The 20,321-nt window shown below is 31.7% G+C and overlaps 3 protein-coding genes and 2 pseudogenes across 3 annotated transcripts; all 5 read left to right on the forward strand.

Annotated features, from left to right (window-relative positions):
• Positions 1 to 1,135: 1,135 nt before the first annotated feature.
• On the forward strand, positions 1,136 to 5,498 carry LOC117129710 (annotated as a pseudogene).
• A 27-nt stretch (positions 5,499 to 5,525) lies between these two features.
• LOC117129715 (F-box/kelch-repeat protein At3g27150-like) lies at positions 5,526 to 13,065 on the forward strand. Its single transcript, XM_033283001.1, has one exon. The coding sequence runs from the start codon at positions 6,954 to 6,956 to the stop codon at positions 8,292 to 8,294; it is 1,341 nt and encodes a 446-aa protein (XP_033138892.1). The 5' UTR covers positions 5,526 to 6,953; the 3' UTR covers positions 8,295 to 13,065.
• Positions 10,434 to 13,094, forward strand: LOC117129717 (annotated as a pseudogene).
• Positions 13,095 to 13,960: 866 nt separating this feature from the next.
• LOC117129714 (F-box/kelch-repeat protein At3g27150-like) lies at positions 13,961 to 16,597 on the forward strand. Its single transcript, XM_033283000.1, has one exon. It carries the CDS (start codon positions 14,017 to 14,019, stop codon positions 15,355 to 15,357), a length of 1,341 nt encoding a protein of 446 aa, XP_033138891.1. The 5' UTR covers positions 13,961 to 14,016; the 3' UTR covers positions 15,358 to 16,597.
• A 900-nt stretch (positions 16,598 to 17,497) lies between these two features.
• LOC117129712 (F-box/kelch-repeat protein At3g27150-like) lies at positions 17,498 to 20,158 on the forward strand. The gene has a single exon (XM_033282998.1). The coding sequence runs from the start codon at positions 17,547 to 17,549 to the stop codon at positions 18,885 to 18,887; it is 1,341 nt and encodes a 446-aa protein (XP_033138889.1). The 5' UTR covers positions 17,498 to 17,546; the 3' UTR covers positions 18,888 to 20,158.
• Positions 20,159 to 20,321: the final 163 nt, after the last annotated feature.

The following is a 20,321-nucleotide window of genomic DNA, read 5'->3' on the forward strand; positions in this document are numbered from 1 at the left end:
ACATCCTAAACTCTTTGTTGACATATTTTTGATGTTTCCTTTCAGAAAACTTTCTTCAAAAATATTAATTTTTGCATTTTTGGCTTCTCGGGTGATTTTGGCTGTCCGTGGGTGATTTTGGCCCACGTCCGTGTGTGTCCGTGTGTCCGTCAGTGCACACAGGACGTCCGTCAGCACACACAGGACGTCCGTCAGCACACGCAGGACGTCCGTGGCTGTCCGTGTGTGTCCGTGTGTCCGTCAGTGCACACAGGACGTCCGTCAGCACACGCAGGACGTCCGTCAGTACACGCAGGACGTCCGTCAGCACACGCTGGCCCTTCCCGTGGCTGTCCGTGTGTGTCCGTGTGTCCGTCAGTGCACACAGGACGTCCGTCAGCACACACAGGACGTCCGTCAGCACACGCAGGACGTCCGTCAGCACACGCAGGACGTCCGTGGCTGTCCGTGTGTGTCCGTGTGTCCGTCAGTGCACACAGGACGTCCGTCAGCACACACAGGACGTCCGTCAGCACACGCAGGACGTCCGTCAGCACACGCAGGACGTCCGTGGCTGTCCGTGTGTGTCCGTGTGTCCGTCAGCACACGCAGGACGTCCGTCAGTACACACAGGACGTCCGTCAGCACACAAAGGACGTCCGTGGCCGTCCGTCAGTACACAGAGGACGTCCGTGGCCGTCCGTCAGCACACGCAGGACGTCCGTCAGTACACGCAGGACGTCCGTCAGCACACGCTGGCCCTTCCCGTGGCTGTCCGTGTGTGTCCGTGTGTCCGTCAGTGCACACAGGACGTCCGTCAGCACACACAGGACGTCCGTCAGCACACGCAGGACGTCCGTCAGCACACGCAGGACGTCCGTGGCTGTCCGTGTGTGTCCGTGTGTCCGTCAGTGCACACAGGACGTCCGTCAGCACACACAGGACGTCCGTCAGCACACGCAGGACGTCCGTCAGCACACGCAGGACGTCCGTGGCTGTCCGTGTGTCCGTCAGCACACGCAGGACGTCCGTCAGTACACACAGGACGTCCGTCAGCACACAAAGGACGTCCGTGGCCGTCCGTCAGTACACAGAGGACGTCCGTGGCCGTCCGTCAGCACACACAGGGCGTCCGTCAGCACACGCAGGACGTCCTTCTCCAGACTTGGAAGAGCAGCACTGGGAAGAATTAAAATATTGGTGAAGTGGTGCTAAGCTCCCACAGTTTATTCATAACTGCTGTGTGATGTTTGCTTAAAGTTGTTTCCGAGGCAAACTTGTTTTGTATTTGTGCTTACAATAATTTTGTGGCCATGACGCCCAAAACAATTAAAATTGTTGTTTTATGTTGTTTTTGTTTTCTGAATTTTTGTTTTGCATTTGAGATACAAATGTTGTTGTTTTTCGTTTATCTTAATTGCTTATGTTTGTGAAAAAAACAAAGATTAATGTTGTTTATGTAATGATTATTGAATTTTATTGTTTTGCTTTTCCCCTCTTTAGACATTAATGTCACCTAATCATGTTCATTTAAAATCTCTATCATGTTTCAGTTTGTTTTTTCAAAAATATAGGTTTACAAAATTATATACCACACTGAAATCATATCTAATTTTTACTTGCTTGGTTTGGATAACTAGAATTTTCAGGTTATTTGGTTTTAACCATAAACAATGGTTGTATTTTTTAAAAATAAAATTGCCTATTTCATTTTACATGGTTAGAAGATGGATTTACTAAAAACATAGAAATACTAATTTAATTTTGGTAAGAAAAATTATTATATTTTATGTGAACCCAAATTGTATTATTTACACAGAGGAGTTGCCAAATAATGGAGTTATAAATAATTAAAAATAAGAAAGCAACAGTTATGACAAATGTGCTTGTTTTTCTATAAATAATGATAAGAAAAATGTTATTATTTTTATAATAATATTCATCAGTTTGATATTAGTGGCTTGATCCCCGTCACTAGTTACTAGATAATCCCAATTTGAAAATCCATGATCAACGATTTGACTTTACTATATTTTTTTTTCTTTGAAGCCGATTTAAGGAACAATTTGAAGCTATAGGGGCATCAGATTTTTCTTCGTAGAAGTGAACATTGTGAGCTACTTAAAAGGGTATCAGAGAAGCCGCAAAATATCTATTGCTTTATAATAAAAAATACTTTTTTATAGTCTAAGAGTAACTAAATACAGTTTGGTTTGAATCAGGTTAATCATAGGGTGTTAAATTAATACTTGACTTTCTATTTCTAAAGTTTATGTGTTATATATACAAATCGACTTTGATCGAAGAAAAAATAGACAAATTGAATTTCATTATAACTGGAACGTAATCTTTTAATTTGAAATGTGACCTTTTTATTTCACAGGTATTAAATTTGTTATTTATTAAGTTCTTTATTAATGCATACATACTTTTTAAAGTTCCAATGAATTAAAATAAGTACGTTAACTGAAAGCCAAAAATTATTCAAAAAACTATTTCTGTCAAAGTGATAAATATTCTCAAACAATTAACAAAAAAATAGTCAAACCTGCAAAGAGTCACTAATTAGTAGTTTTATGATGTATGGGAAAAACTTAAACAAACTAACAAACGTTTAGTCAAAATCTCTAGAGAATGTATTACTCTGATTTATGGTAGAAGGCTAAATAACCATATTGCATTACTATGGTAAGAAAATTAAACAAAAGATAATAATTATGGTAGAGAATTTAAAACAGATATACTATAAATATATATCTGAGTAACTGAGTCATGATTTCATATGTATCTTTTTCATCTAACAATATATAATTGGGACTAAAATGTGAGTTCAATAAAGCATTTTCTATAAGCTATTAAGGTACACATACAAATTTTATAATAAACCTAATCACTAATTATAATAGTTCATACTCAGATTTTTATACTGTATCACTATCAATCATAAAATATATCTATCTTTGTCATAATATGCTTTTTTGAAATTTTATTTTATTAATTTACATTAAATAATACATATTCCCATTTTCATATTTTCTAAGTTCTCTAAATAGTAAAACTTGTAATCATAAAAAGCTTGTAATTATATGTTTTTAGAACTGTGATTTTCCATTTCTATCGTGTTACAAAATTTAAGATTGCATTTATTCTGTTGTTTTATTTATATTAGCTCTCGCAATTGTTTAAAATAATGATTATATTTATTTTTTACTCTCTTGAAGTATCAATTTCTGAATACATCAGAAGTTTACAAAAGCATTAACTAATAATTATAAAAAAAACATTATTGACTTCAATTTAGCTAATGCAATTTTGAATCTCTTTAAATTTCCAGTTTATATAAAAAAAATATTTCTTTGTTTATTTTGAATAAATATTGGGAGTTCTAATTCTTAAATTTGTAATTATATGTAGTAAATTTGTTCAGTCAGTTTTTTGCAACTGAGTGATGTTACTCAAAGTATTATTTTGGAATTTACAGGAAATGATGTCAAAAGATATGGCTAAAATAAATCAAGATATGCTAATGCTAAAGGATGACCAGACTCCTAAAGTTGGAGCTAGCTTGAGCCAATCTAAACGAAGGAAGATTTCAATTGTTGGCATTAAACCCAACATACCTGACCTGAATGTGAAACCTTGTTATGATTCCGATGAGGAAGAAAAATGAGAAGTTACAAATATATTTCAGAATCTTGCAGGTTTAAAATCTCATGATGGATGCTATGTTCATCATAAGCTTTTGTACGAGCTTGAGGTCGAGATCTTTGCTCGTCTTCCATGCTTCGAATACTGAAAACTGCAGTTTCTTAACAAGAAATTTTTGCAGTTGTTAAAAAGTGGTGAAATTTTCAGGGTGAGACAAGAAAAGGGACTTGTAAAACCCTACGTGATTTTGCATTCAGGGGCTGGATCAAATTGGGAAATGTTTGATAAGGATTTTAAAACCTTTCAGAGACTTCCTAAAGTTCCTTCTTCTGACTATTGCTTTTTCCACAGCGATAAGGAAACAATATGTGTGGGTACTCAACTAATTGTCATTGGAAGAGAAATAGAGGGAATTGTGGTGTTTCGCTACGAGCTAGAGAATCATAAGTGGTTCAAAGGTCCTTCAATGATCACACCGAGGGTCATGTACGGTTCTGCTAGCCATGGAAAAACCGCATTCTTTGCAGGAGGCATGCAAATGGATGACAATGGAAACCCTATTGTTGTGCGAACTGTGGAAAAGTATAATGCTGATGCAAAAAGTTGGACTATGATTAATGGAATGCATAAAGCAAGGAAGTTCAGCTCAGGATGTTTCTTGCGTGAAAATTTTATGTCCTCGGTGGCAGAGATGAGAATGATAAACACCTCACTTGTGGAGAAAGTTATGATGAGACCACAAATTCTTGGGAGTTGATACCTGACATGTTGAAAGACATGACATTCATTACGCCTTCCCAATCTCCGCCTCTTATAGCTGTGGTTGATGACAATCTATACATGTTGGAGACATCTTTGAACGAGCTTCGCGTATATGATATAAACACAAATATTTGGAAGAAACTTGGTGTTGTCCCTGTGAGCACAAACACTACCTTTGGTTGGGGGACTGCGTTTAAATCGATGGGAGATAGACTTCTGGTTGTTGGCTCTTCTCACTCTTGGCATAGGAAAGGAATAGTCTACTCATGCCGTCCTTCTCCAGACGTGGAAGAGCAGCACTGGGAAGAATTAAAATATTGGTGAGTGGTGCTAAGCTCCCACAGTTTATTCATAACTGCTGTGTGATGTTTGCTTAAAGTTGTTTCCGAGGCAAACTTGTTTTGTATTTGTGCTTACAATAATTTTGTGGCCATGACGCCCAAAACAATTAAAATTGTGGTTTTATGTTGTTTTTGTTTTCTGAATTTTTGTTTTGCATTTGAGATACAAATGTTGTTGTTTTTCGTTTATCTTAAGTGCTTATGTTTGTGAAAAAAACAAAGATTAATGTTGTTTATGTAATGATTATTGAATTTTATTGTTTTGCTTTTCCCCTCTTTAGACATTAATGTCACCTAATCATGTTCATTTAAAATCTCTATCATGTTTCAGTTTGTTTTTTCAAAAATATAGGTTTACAAAATTATATACCACACTGAAATCATATCTAATTTTTACTTGCTTGGTTTGGATAACTAGAATTTTCAGGTTATTTGGTTTTAACCATAAACAATGGTTGTATTTTTTAAAAATAAAATTGCCTATTTCATTTTACATGGTTAGAAGATGGATTTACTAAAAACATAGAAATACTAATTTAATTTTGGTAAGAAAAATTATTATATTTTATGTGAACCCAAATTGTATTATTTACACAGAGGAGTTGCCAAATAATGGAGTTATAAATAATTAAAAATAAGAAAGCAACAGTTATGACAAATGTGCTTGTTTTTCTATAAATAATGATAAGAAAAATGTTATTATTTTTATAATATTATTCATCAGTTTGATATTAGTGGCTTGATCCCCGTCACTAGTTACTAGATAATCCCAATTTGAAAATCATGATCAACGATTTGACTTTACTATATTTTTTTTCTTTGAAGCCGATTTAAGGAACAATTCGAAGCTATAGGGGCATCAGATTTTTCTTCGTAGAAGTGAACATTGTGAGCTACTTAAAAGGGTATCAGAGAAGCCGCAAAATATCTATTGCTTTATAATAAAAAATACTTTTTTATAATCTAAGAGTAACTAAATACAGTTTGGTTTGAATCAGGTTAATCATAGGGTGTTAAATTAATACTTGACTTTCTATTTCTAAAGTTTATGTGTTATATATACAAATCGACTTTGATCGAAGAAAAAATAGACAAATTGAATTTCATTATAACTGGAACGTAATCTTTTAATTTGAAATGTGACCTTTTTATTTCACAGGTATTAAATTTGTTATTTATTAAGTTCTTTATTAATGCATACATACTTTTTAAAGTTCCAATGAATTAAAATAAGTAAGTTAACTGAAAGCCAAAAATTATTCAAAAAACTATTTCTGTCAAAGTGATAAATATTCTCAAACAATTAACAAAAAAATAGTCAAACCTGCAAAGAGTCACTAATTAGTAGTTTTATGATGTATGGGAAAAACTTAAACAAACTAACAAACGTTTAGTCAAAATCTCTAGAGAATGTATTACTTTGATTTATGGTAGAAGGCTGAATAACCATATTGCATTACTATGGTAAGAAAATTAAACAAAAGATAATAATTATGGTAGAGAATTTAAAACAGATATACTATAAATATATATCTGAGTAACTGAGTCATGATTTCATATGTATCTTTTCATCTAACAATATATAATTGGGACTAAAGTGTGAGTTCAATAAAGCATTTTCTATAAGCTATTAAGGTACACATGCAAATTTTATAATAAACCTAATCACTAATTATAATAGTTCATACTCAGATTTTTATACTGTATCACTATCAATCATAAAATATATCTATCTTTGTCATAATATGCTTTTTTGAAATTATATTTTATTAATTTACATTAAATAATACATATTCCCATTTTCATATTTTCTAAGTTCTCTAAATAGTAAAAATTGTAATCATAAAAAGCTTGTAATTATATGTTTTTAGAACTGTGATTTTCCATTTCTATCGTGTTACAAAATTTAAGATTGCATTTATTCTGTTGTTTTATTTATATTAGCTCTCGCAATTGTTTAAAATAATGATTATATTTATTTTTTACTCTCTTGAAGTATCAATTTCTGAATACATCAGAAGTTTACAAAAACATTAACTAATAATTATAAAAAAAACATTATTGACTTCAATTTAGCTAATGCAATTTTGAATCTCTTTGACTTTCCAGTTTATATAAAAAAAAATATTTCTTGTTTATTTTGAATAAATATTGGGAGTTCTAATTCTTAAATTTGTAACTATATGTAGTAAATTTGTTCAGTCAGTTTTTTGCAACTGAGTGATGTTACTCAAAGTATTATTTTGGAATTTACAGGAAATGATGTCAAAAGATATGGCTAAAATAAATCAAGATATGCTAATGCTAAGGGATGACCAGACTCCTAAAGTTGGAGCTAGCTTGAGCCAATCTAAACGAAGGAAGATTTCAATTGTTGGCATTAAACCCAACATACCTGACCTGAATGTGAAACCTTGTTATGATTCCGATGAGGAAGAAAAAGGAGAAGTTACAAATATATTTCAGAATCTTGCAGGTTTAAAATCTCATGATGGATGCTATGTTCATCATAAGCTTTTGTACGAGCTTGAGGTCGAGATCTTTGCTCGTCTTCCATGCTTCGAATACTGGAAACTGCAGTTTCTTAACAAGAAATTTTTGCAGTTGTTAAAAAGTGGTGAAATTTTCAGGGTGAGACAAGAAAAGGGACTTGTAAAACCCTACGTGATTTTGCATTCAGGGGCTGGATCAAATTGGGAAATGTTTGATAAGGATTTTAAAACCTTTCAGAGACTTCCTAAAGTTCCTTCTTCTGATTATTGCTTTTTCCACAGCGATAAGGAAACAATATGTGTGGGTACTCAACTAATTGTCATTGGAAGAGAAATAGAGGGAATTGTGGTGTTTCGCTACGAGCTAGAGAATCATAAGTGGTTCAAAGGTCCTTCAATGATCACACCGAGGGTCATGTACGGTTCTGCTAGCCATGGAAAAACCGCATTCTTTGCAGGAGGCATTCAAATGGATGACAATGGAAACCCTATTGTTGTGCGAACTGTGGAAAAGTATAATGCTGATGCAAAAAGTTGGACTATGATTAATGGAATGCATAAAGCAAGGAAGTTCAGCTCAGGATGTTTCTTGCGTGGAAAATTTTATGTCCTCGGTGGCAGAGATGAGAATGATAAACACCTCACTTGTGGAGAAAGTTATGATGAGACCACAAATTCTTGGGAGTTGATACCTGACATGTTGAAAGACATGACATTCATTACGCCTTCCCAATCTCCGCCTCTTATAGCTGTGGTTGATGACAATCTATACATGTTGGAGACATCTTTGAACGAGCTTCGCGTATATGATATAAACACAAATATTTGGAAGAAACTTGGTGTTGTCCCTGTGAGCACAAACACTACCTTTGGTTGGGGGACTGCGTTTAAATCGATGGGAGATAGACTTCTGGTTGTTGGCTCTTCTCACTCTTGGCATAGGAAAGGAATAGTCTACTCATGCCGTCCTTCTCCAGACGTGGAAGAGCAGCACTGGGAAGAATTAAAATATTGGTGCAGTGGTGCTAAGCTCCCACAGTTTATTCATAACTGCTGTGTGATGTTTGCTTAAAGTTGTTTCCGAGGCAAACTTGTTTTGTATTTGTGCTTACAATAATTTTGTGGCCATGACGCCCAAAACAATTAAAATTGTGGCTTTATGTTGTTTTTGTTTTCTGAATTTTTGTTTGGCATTTGAGATACAAATGTTGTTGTTTTTCGTTTATCTTAAGTGCTTATGTTTGTGCAAAAAAACAAAGATTAATGTTGTTTATGTAATGATTATTGAATTTTATTGTTTGTTTTCCCCTCTTTAGACATTAATGTCACCTAATCATGTTCATTTAAAATCTCTATCATGTTTCAGTTTGTTTTTCCAAAAATATAGGTTTACAAAATTATATACCACACTGAAATCATATCTAATTTTTACTTGCTTGGTTTGGATAACTAGAATTTTCAGGTTATTTGGTTTTAACCATAAACAATGGTTGTATTTTTAAAAATAAAATTGCCTATTTCATTTTACATGGTTAGATGATGGATTTACTAAAAACATAGAATGTACTAATTTAATTTTGGTAAGAAAAATTATTATATTTTATGTGAACCCAAATTGTATTATTTACACAGAGGAGTTGCAAAATAATGGAGTTATAAATAATTAAAAATAAGAAAGCAACAGTTATGACAAATGTGCTTGTTTTTCTATAAATAATGATAAGAAAAATGTTATTATTTTTATAATATTATTCATCAATTTGATATTAGTGGCCTGATCCCCGTCACTAGTTACTAGATAATCCCAATTTGAAAATGCATGATCAACGATTTGACTTTACTATTTTTTTTTTCTTTGAAGCCGATTTAAGGAACAATTCGAAGCTATAGGGGCATCAGATTTTTCTTCGTAGAAGTGAACATTGTGAGATACTTAAAAGGGTATCAGAGAAGCCACAAAATATCTATTGCTTTATAATAAAAAATACTTTTTTATAATCTAAGAGTAACTAAATACAGTTTGGTTTGAATCAGGTTAATCATAGGGTGTTAAATTAATACTTGACTTTCTATTTCTAAAGTTTATGTGTTATATATACAAATCGACTTTGATCGAAGAAAAAATAGACAAATTGAATTTCATTATAACTGGAACGTAATCTTTTAATTTGAAATGTGACCTTTTTATTTCACAAGTATTAAATTTGTTATTTATTTAGTTCTTTATTAATGCATATATACTTTTTAAAATTCCAATGAATTAAAATAAGTAAGTTAACTGAAAGCCAAAAATTATTCAAAAAACTATTTCTATCAAAGTGATAAATATTCTCAAACAATTAACAAAAAAATAGTCAAACCTCCAAGGAGTCACTAATTAGTAGTTTTATGATGTATGAGAAAAACTTAAACAAACTAACAAACGTTTAGTCAAAATCTCTAGAGAATGTATTACTTTGATTTATGGTAGAAGGCTGAATAACCATATTTTATTACTATGGTAAGAAAATTAAACAAAAGATAATAATTATGGTAGAGAATTTAAAACAGATATACTATAAATATATATCTGAGTAACTGAGTCATGATTTCATATGTATCTTTTCATCTAACAATATATAATTGAGACTAAAGTGTGAGTTCAATAAAGCATTTTCTATAAGCTATTAAGGTACACATGCAAATTTTATAATAAACCTAATCACTAATTATAATAGTTCATACTCAGATTTTTATACTGTATCACTATCAATCATAAAATATATCTATCTTTGTCATAATATGCTTTTTTGAAATTATATTTTATTAATTTACATTAAATAATACATATTCCCATTTTCATATTTTCTAAGTTCTCTAAATAGTAAAAATTGTAATCATAAAAAGCTTGTAATTATATGTTTTTAGAACTGTGATTTTCCATTTCTATCGTGTTACAAAATTTAAGATTGCATTTATTCTGTTGTTTTATTTATATTAGCTCTCGCAATTGTTTAAAATAATGATTATATTTATTTTTTACTCTCTTGAAGTATCAATTTCTGAATACATCAGAAGTTTACAAAAACATTAACTAATAATTATTAAAAAAAACATTATTGACTTCAATTTAGCTAATGCAATTTTGAATCTCTTTGACTTTCCAGTTTATATAAAAAAAAATATTTCTTGTTTATTTTGAATAAATATTGGGAGTTCTAATTCTTAAATTTGTAACTATATGTAGTAAATTTGTTCAGTCAGTTTTTTGCAACTGAGTGATGTTACTCAAAGTATTATTTTGGAATTTACAGGAAATGATGTCAAAAGATATGGCTAAAATAAATCAAGATATGCTAATGCTAAGGGATGACCAGACTCCTAAAGTTGGAGCTAGCTTGAGCCAATCTAAACGAAGGAAGATTTCAATTGTTGGCATTAAACCCAACATACCTGACCTGAATGTGAAACCTTGTTATGATTCCGATGAGGAAGAAAAAGGAGAAGTTACAAATATATTTCAGAATCTTGCAGGTTTAAAATCTCATGATGGATGCTATGTTCATCATAAGCTTTTGTACGAGCTTGAGGTCGAGATCTTTGCTCGTCTTCCATGCTTCGAATACTGGAAACTGCAGTTTCTTAACAAGAAATTTTTGCAGTTGTTAAAAAGTGGTGAAATTTTCAGGGTGAGACAAGAAAAGGGACTTGTAAAACCCTACGTGATTTTGCATTCAGGGGCTGGATCAAATTGGGAAATGTTTGATAAGGATTTTAAAACCTTTCAGAGACTTCCTAAAGTTCCTTCTTCTGACTATTGCTTTTTCCACAGCGATAAGGAAACAATATGTGTGGGTACTCAACTAATTGTCATTGGAAGAGAAATAGAGGGAATTGTGGTGTTTCGCTACGAGCTAGAGAATCATAAGTGGTTCAAAGGTCCTTCAATGATCACACCGAGGGTCATGTACGGTTCTGCTAGCCATGGAAAAACCGCATTCTTTGCAGGAGGCATTCAAATGGATGACAATGGAAACCCTATTGTTGTGCGAACTGTGGAAAAGTATAATGCTGATGCAAAAAGTTGGACTATGATTAATGGAATGCATAAAGCAAGGAAGTTCAGCTCAGGATGTTTCTTGCGTGGAAAATTTTATGTCCTCGGTGGCAGAGATGAGAATGATAAACACCTCACTTGTGGAGAAAGTTATGATGAGACCACAAATTCTTGGGAGTTGATACCTGACATGTTGAAAGACATGACATTCATTACGCCTTCCCAATCTCCGCCTCATATAGCTGTGGTTGATGACAATCTATACATGTTGGAGACATCTTTGAACGAGCTTCGCGTATATGATATAAACACAAATATATAGAAGAAACTTGGTGTTGTCCCTGTGAGCACAAACACTACCTTTGGTTGGAGGACTGCGTTTAAATCGATGGGAGATAGACTTCTGGTTGTTGGCTCTTCTCACTCTTGGCATAGGAAAGGAATAGTCTACTCATGCCGTCCTTCTCCAGACGTGGAAGAGCAACACTGGGAAGAATTAAAATATTGGTGCAGTGGTGCTAAGCTCCCACAGTTTATTCATAACTGCTGTGTGATGTTTGCTTAAAGTTGTTTCCGAGGCAAACTTGTTTTGTATTTGTGCTTACAATAAATTTCTGGCCATGACGCCCAAAACAATTAAAATTGTGGCTTTATGTTGTTTTTGTTTTCTGAATTTTTGTTTGGCATTTGAGATACAAATGTTGTTGTTTTTCGTTTATCTTAAGTGCTTATGTTTGTGCAAAAAAACAAAGATTAATGTTGTTTATGTAATGATTATTGAATTTTATTGTCTTGTTTTCCCCCTCTTTAGACATTAATGTCACCTAATCATGTTCATTTAAAATCTCTATTATGTTTCAGTTTGTTTTTCCAAAAATATAGGTTTACAAAATTATATACCACACTGAAATCATATCTAATTTTTACTTGCTTGGTTTGGATAACTAGAATTTTCAGGTTATTTGGTTTTAACCATAAACAATGGTTATATTTTTAAAAAATAAAATTGCCTATTTCATTTTACATGGTTAGATGATGGATTTACTAAAAACATAGAATGTACTAATTTAATTTTGGTAAGAAAAATTATTATATTTTATGTGAACCCAAATTGTATTATTTACACAGAGGAGTTGCAAAATAATGGAGTTATAAATAATTAAAAATAAGAAAGCAACAGTTATGACAAATGTGCTTGTTTTTCTATAAATAATGATAAGAAAAATGTTATTATTTTTATAATATTATTCATCAGTTTGATATTAGTGGCTTGATCCCCGTCACTAGTTACTAGATAATCCCAATTTGAAAATGCATGATCAACGATTTGACTTTACTATATTTTTTTTTCTTTGAAGCCGATTTAAGGAACAATTCGAAGCTATAGGGGCATCAGATTTTTCTTCGTAGAAGTGAACATTGTGAGCTACTTAAAAGGGTATCAGAGAAGCCGCAAAATATCTATTGCTTTATAATAAAAAATACTTTTTTATAATCTAAGAGTAACTAAATACAGTTTGGTTTGAATCAGGTTAATCATAGGGTGTTAAATTAATACTTGACTTTCTATTTCTAAAGTTTATGTGTTATATATACAAATCGACTTTGATCGAAGAAAAAATAGACAAATTGAATTTCATTATAACTGGAACGTAATCTTTTAATTTGAAATGTGACCTTTTTATTTCACAGGTATTAAATTTGTTATTTATTAAGTTCTTTATTAATGCATACATACTTTTTAAAATTCCAATGAATTAAAATAAGTAAGTTAACTGAAAGCCAAAAATTATTCAAAAAACTATTTCTGTCAAAGTGATAAATATTCTCAAACAATTAACAAAAAAATAGTCAAACCTGCAAGGAGTCACTAATTAGTAGTTTTATGATGTATGGGAAAAACTTAAACAAACTAACAAACGTTTAGTCAAAATCTCTAGAGAATGTATTACTTTGATTTATGGTAGAAGGCTGAATAACCATATTGCATTACTATGGTAAGAAAATTAAACAAAAGATAATAATTATGGTAGAGAATTTAAAACAGATATACTATAAATATATATCTGAGTAACTGAGTCATGATTTCATATGTATCTTTTCATCTAACAATATATAATTGGGACTAAAGTGTGAGTTCAATAAAGCATTTTCTATAAGCTATTAAGGTACACATGCAAATTTTATAATAAACCTAATCACTAATTATAATAGTTCATACTCAGATTTTTATACTGTATCACTATCAATCATAAAATATATCTATCTTTGTCATAATATGCTTTTTTGAAATTATATTTTATTAATTTACATTAAATAATACATATTCCCATTTTCATATTTTCTAAGTTCTCTAAATAGTAAAAATTGTAATCATAAAAAGCTTGTAATTATATGTTTTTAGAACTGTGATTTTCCATTTCTATCGTGTTACAAAATTTAAGATTGCATTTATTCTGTTGTTTTATTTATATTAGCTCTCGCAATTGTTTAAAATAATGATTATATTTATTTTTTACTCTCTTGAAGTATCAATTTCTGAATACATCAGAAGTTTACAAAAACATTAACTAATAATTAGTAAAAAAAAAACATTATAGACTTCAATTTAGCTAATGCAATTTTGAGTCTGTTTGACTTTCCAGTTTATATAAAAAAAATATTTCTTGTTTATTTTGAATAAATATTGGGAGTTCTAATTCTTAAATTTGTAACTATATGTAGTAAATTTGTTCAGTCAGTTTTTTGCAACTGAGTGATGTTACTCAAAGTATTATTTTGGAATTTACAGGAAATGATGTCAAAATATATGGCTAAAATAAATCAAGATATGCTAATGCTAAGGGATGACCAGACTCCTAAAGTTGGAGCTAGCTTGAGCCAATCTAAACGAAGGAAGATTTCAATTGTTGGCATTAAACCCAACATACCTGACCTGAATGTGAAACCTTGTTATGATTCCGATGAGGAAGAAAAAGGAGAAGTTACAAATATATTTCAGAATCTTGCAGGTTTAAAATCTCATGATGGATGCTATGTTCATCATAAGCTTTTGTACGAGCTTGAGGTCGAGATCTTTGCTCGTCTTCCATGCTTCGAATACTGGAAACTGCAGTTTCTTAACAAGAAATTTTTGCAGTTGTTAAAAAGTGGTGAAATTTTCAGGGTGAGACAAGAAAAGGGACTTGTAAAACCCTACGTGATTTTGCATTCAGGGGCTGGATCAAATTGGGAAATGTTTGATAAGGATTTTAAAACCTTTCAGAGACTTCCTAAAGTTCCTTCTTCTGACTATTGCTTTTTCCACAGCGATAAGGAAACAATATGTGTGGGTACTCAACTAATTGTCATTGGAAGAGAAATAGAGGGAATTGTGGTGTTTCGCTACGAGCTAGAGAATCATAAGTGGTTCAAAGGTCCTTCAATGATCACACCGAGGGTCATGTACGGTTCTGCTAGCCATGGAAAAACCGCATTCTTTGCAGGAGGCATTCAAATGGATGACAATGGAAACCCTATTGTTGTGCGAACTGTGGAAAAGTATAATGCTGATGCAAAAAGTTGGACTATGATTAATGGAATGCATAAAGCAAGGAAGTTCAGCTCAGGATGTTTCTTGCGTGGAAAATTTTATGTCCTCGGTGGCAGAGATGAGAATGATAAACACCTCACTTGTGGAGAAAGTTATGATGAGACCACAAATTCTTGGGAGTTGATACCTGACATTTTGAAAGACATGACATTCATTACGCCTTCCCAATCTCCGCCTCTTATAGCTGTGGTTGATGACAATCTATACATGTTGGAGACATCTTTGAACGAGCTTCGCGTATATGATATAAACACAAATATTTGGAAGAAACTTGGTGTTGTCCCTGTGAGCACAAACACTACCTTTGGTTGGGAGACTGCGTTTAAATCGATGGAAGATAGACTTCTGGTTGTTGGCTCTTCTCACTCTTGGCATAGGAAAGGAATAGTCTACTCATGCCGTCCTTCTCCAGACGTGGAAGAGCAGCACTGGGAAGAATTAAAATATTGGTGCAGTGGTGCTAAGCTCCCACAGTTTATTCATAACTGCTGTGTGATATTTGCTTAAAGTTGTTTCCGAGGCAAACTTGTTTTGTATTTGTGCTTACAATAATTTTGTGGCCATGACGCCCAAAACAATTAAAATTATGGCTTTATGTTGTGTTTGTTTTCTGAATTTTTGTTTGGCATTTGAGATACAAATGTTGTTGTTTTTTGTTTATCTTAAGTGCTTATGTTTGTGAAAAAAACAAAAATTAATGTTGTTTATGTAATGATTATTGAATTTTATTGTTTTGTTTTTCTCCTCTTTAGACATTAATGTCACCTAATCATGTTCATTTAAAATCTCTATCATGTTTCAGTTTGTTTTTCCAAAAATATAGGTTTACAAAATTATACACCACACTGAAATCATATCTAATTTTTACTTGCTTGGTTTGGATAACTAGAATTTTCAGGTTATTTGGTTTTAACCATAAACAATGGATGTATTTTTTAAAAATAAAATTGCCTATTTCATTTTACATGGTTAGATGATGGATTTACTAAAAACATAGAATGTACTAATTTAATTTTGGTAAGAAAAATTATTATATTTTATGTGAACCCAAATTGTATTATTTACACAGAGGAGTTGCAAAATAATGGAGTTATAAATAATTAAAAATAAGAAAGCAACAGTTATGACAAATGTGCTTGTTTTTCTATAAATAATGATAAGAAAAATGTTATTATTTTTATAATATTATTCATCAGTTTGATATTAGTGGCTTGATCCCCGTCACTAGTTACTAGATAATCCCAATTTGAAAATGCATGATCAACGATTTGACTTTACTATATTTTTTTTCTTTGAAGCCGATTTAAGGAACAATTCGAAGCTATAGGGGCATCAGATTTTTCTTCGTAGAAGTGAACATTGTGAGCTACTTAAAAGGGTATCAGAGAAGCCGCAAAATATCTATTGCTTTATAATAAAAAATACTTTTTTATAATCTAAGAGTAACTAAATACAGTTTGGTTTGAATCAGGTTAATCATAGGGTGTTAAATTAATACTTGACTTTCTATTTCTAAAGTTTATGTGTTATATATACAAATCGACTTTGATCGAAGAAAAAATAGACAAATTGAATTTCATTATAACTGGAACGTAATCTTTTAATTTGAAATGTGACCTTTTTATTTCACAGGTATTAAATTTGTTATTTATTAAGTTCTTTATTAATGCATACATACTTTTTAAAATTCCAATGAATTAAAATAAGTAAGTTAACTGAAAGCCAAAAATTATTCAAAAAACTATTTCTGTCAAAGTGATAAATATTCTCAAACAATTAACAAAAAATAGTCAAACCTGCAAGGAGTCACTAATTAGTAGTTTTATGATGTATGGGAAAAACTTAAACAAACTAACAAACGTTTAGTCAAAATCTCTAGAGAATGTATTACTTTGATTTATGGTAGAAGGCTGAATAACCATATTGCATTACTATGGTAAGAAAATTAAACAAAAGATAATAATTATGGTAGAGAATTTAAAACAGATATACTATAAATATATATCTGAGTAACTGAGTCATGATTTCATATGTATCTTTTCATCTAACAATATATAATTGGGACTAAAGTGTGAGTTCAATAAAGCATTTTCTATAAGCTATTAAGGTACACATGCAAATTTTATAATAAACCTAATCACTAATTATAATAGTTCATACTCAGATTTTTATACTGTATCACTATCAATCATAAAATATATCTATCTTTGTCATAATATGCTTTTTTGAAATTATATTTTATTAATTTACATTAAATAATACATATTCCCATTTTCATATTTTCTAAGTTCTCTAAATAGTAAAAATTGTAATCATAAAAAGCTTGTAATTATATGTTTTTAGAACTGTGATTTTCCATTTCTATCGTGTTACAAAATTTAAGATTGCATTTATTCTGTTGTTTTATTTATATTAGCTCTCGCAATTGTTTAAAATAATGATTATATTTATTTTTTACTCTCTTGAAGTATCAATTTCTGAATACATCAGAAGTTTACAAAAACATTAACTAATAATTATTAAAAAAAACATTATTGACTTCAATTTAGCTAATGCAATTTTGAATCTCTTTGACTTTCCAGTTTATATAAAAAAAAATATTTCTTGTTTATTTTGAATAAATATTGGGAGTTCTAATTCTTAAATTTGTAACTATATGTAGTAAATTTGTTCAGTCAGTTTTTTGCAACTGAGTGATGTTACTCAAAGTATTATTTTGGAATTTACAGGAAATGATGTCAAAAGATATGGCTAAAATAAATCAAGATATGCTAATGCTAAGGGATGACCAGACTCCTAAAGTTGGAGCTAGCTTGAGCCAATCTAAACGAAGGAAGATTTCAATTGTTGGCATTAAACCCAACATACCTGACCTGAATGTGAAACCTTGTTATGATTCCGATGAGGAAGAAAAAGGAGAAGTTACAAATATATTTCAGAATCTTGCAGGTTTAAAATCTCATGATGGATGCTATGTTCATCATAAGCTTTTGTACGAGCTTGAGGTCGAGATCTTTGCTCGTCTTCCATGCTTCGAATACTGGAAACTGCAGTTTCTTAACAAGAAATTTTTGCAGTTGTTAAAAAGTGGTGAAATTTTCAGGGTGAGACAAGAAAAGGGACTTGTAAAACCCTACGTGATTTTGCATTCAGGGGCTGGATCAAATTGGGAAATGTTTGATAAGGATTTTAAAACCTTTCAGAGACTTCCTAAAGTTCCTTCTTCTGACTATTGCTTTTTCCACAGCGATAAGGAAACAATATGTGTGGGTACTCAACTAATTGTCATTGGAAGAGAAATAGAGGGAATTGTGGTGTTTCGCTACGAGCTAGAGAATCATAAGTGGTTCAAAGGTCCTTCAATGATCACACCGAGGGTCATGTACGGTTCTGCTAGCCATGGAAAAACCGCATTCTTTGCAGGAGGCATTCAAATGGATGACAATGGAAACCCTATTGTTGTGCGAACTGTGGAAAAGTATAATGCTGATGCAAAAAGTTGGACTATGATTAATGGAATGCATAAAGCAAGGAAGTTCAGCTCAGGATGTTTCTTGCGTGGAAAATTTTATGTCCTCGGTGGCAGAGATGAGAATGATAAACACCTCACTTGTGGAGAAAGTTATGATGAGACCACAAATTCTTGGGAGTTGATACCTGACATGTTGAAAGACATGACATTCATTACGCCTTCCCAATCTCCGCCTCTTATAGCTGTGGTTGATGACAATCTATACATGTTGGAGACATCTTTGAACGAGCTTCGCGTATATGATATAAACACAAATATTTGGAAGAAACTTGGTGTTGTCCCTGTGAGCACAAACACTACCTTTGGTTGGGGGACTGCGTTTAAATCGATGGGAGATAGACTTCTGGTTGTTGGCTCTTCTCACTCTTGGCATAGGAAAGGAATAGTCTACTCATGCCGTCCTTCTCCAGACGTGGAAGAGCAGCACTGGGAAGAATTAAAATATTGGTGCAGTGGTGCTAAGCTCCCACAGTTTATTCATAACTGCTGTGTGATGTTTGCTTAAAGTTGTTTCCGAGGCAAACTTGTTTTGTATTTGTGCTTACAATAATTTTGTGGCCATGACGCCCAAAACAATTAAAATTGTGGCTTTATGTTGTTTTTGTTTTCTGAATTTTTGTTTGGCATTTGAGATACAAATGTTGTTGTTTTTCGTTTATCTTAAGTGCTTATGTTTGTGCAAAAAAACAAAGATTAATGTTGTTTATGTAATGATTATTGAACTTTATTGTCTTGTTTTTCCCCTCTTTAGACATTAATGTCACCTAATCATGTTCATTTAAAATCTCTATCATGTTTCAGTTTGTTTTTCCAAAAATATAGGTTTACAAAATTATATACCACACTGAAATCATATCTAATTTTTACTTGCTTGGTTTGGATAACTAGAATTTTCAGGTTATTTGGTTTTAACCATAAACAATGGTTGTATTTTTTAAAAATAAAATTGCCTATTTCATTTTACATGGTTAGATGATGGATTTACTAAAAACATAGAATGTACTAATTTAATTTTGGTAAGAAAAATTATTATATTTTATGTGAACCCAAATTGTATTATTTACACAGAGGAGTTGCAAAATAATGGAGTTATAAATAATTAAAAATAAGAAAGCAACAGTTATGACAAATGTGCTTGTTTTTCTATAAATAATGATAAGAAAAATGTTATTATTTTTATAATATTATTCATCAGTTTGATATTAGTGGCTTGATCCCCGTCACTAGTTACTAGATAATCCCAATTTGAAAATGCATGATCAACGATTTGACTTTACTATATTTTTTTTTCTTTGAAGCCGATTTAAGGAACAATTCGAAGCTATAGGGGCATCAGATTTTTCTTCGTAGAAGTGAACATTGTGAGCTACTTAAAAGGGTATCAGAGAAGCCGCAAAATATCTATTGCTTTATAATAAAAAATACTTTTTTATAATCTAAGAGTAACTAAATACAGTTTGGTTTGAATCAGGTTAATCATAGGGTGTTAAATTAATACTTGACTTTCTATTTCTAAAGTTTATGTGTTATATATACAAATCGACTTTGATCGAAGAAAAAATAGACAAATTGAATTTCATTATAACTGGAACGTAATCTTTTAATTTGAAATGTGACCTTTTTATTTCACAGGTATTAAATTTGTTATTTATTAAGTTCTTTATTAATGCATACATACTTTTTAAAATTCCAATGAATTAAAATAAGTAAGTTAACTGAAAGCCAAAAATTATTCAAAAAACTATTTCTGTCAAAGTGATAAATATTCTCAAACAATTAACAAAAAAATAGTCAAACCTGCAAGGAGTCACTAATTAGTAGTTTTATGATGTATGGGAAAAACTTAAACAAACTAACAAACGTTTAGTCAAAATCTCTAGAGAATGTATTACTTTGATTTATGGTAGAAGGCTGAATAACCATATTGCATTACTATGGT

This window comes from Brassica rapa, unplaced genomic scaffold (assembly GCF_000309985.2).
Source record: "Brassica rapa cultivar Chiifu-401-42 unplaced genomic scaffold, CAAS_Brap_v3.01 Scaffold0073, whole genome shotgun sequence".
NCBI lineage: Eukaryota > Viridiplantae > Streptophyta > Magnoliopsida > Brassicales > Brassicaceae > Brassica > Brassica rapa.

What these genes read in the sequence shown, in the direction of transcription:
- LOC117129715 (XM_033283001.1), top strand. Translation starts at nt 6,954, where the DNA reads ATGTTACTCAAAGTATTATTTTGGAATTTACAGGAAATGATGTCAAAA.
- LOC117129714 (XM_033283000.1), top strand. Translation starts at nt 14,017, where the DNA reads ATGTTACTCAAAGTATTATTTTGGAATTTACAGGAAATGATGTCAAAA.
- LOC117129712 (XM_033282998.1), top strand. Translation starts at nt 17,547, where the DNA reads ATGTTACTCAAAGTATTATTTTGGAATTTACAGGAAATGATGTCAAAA.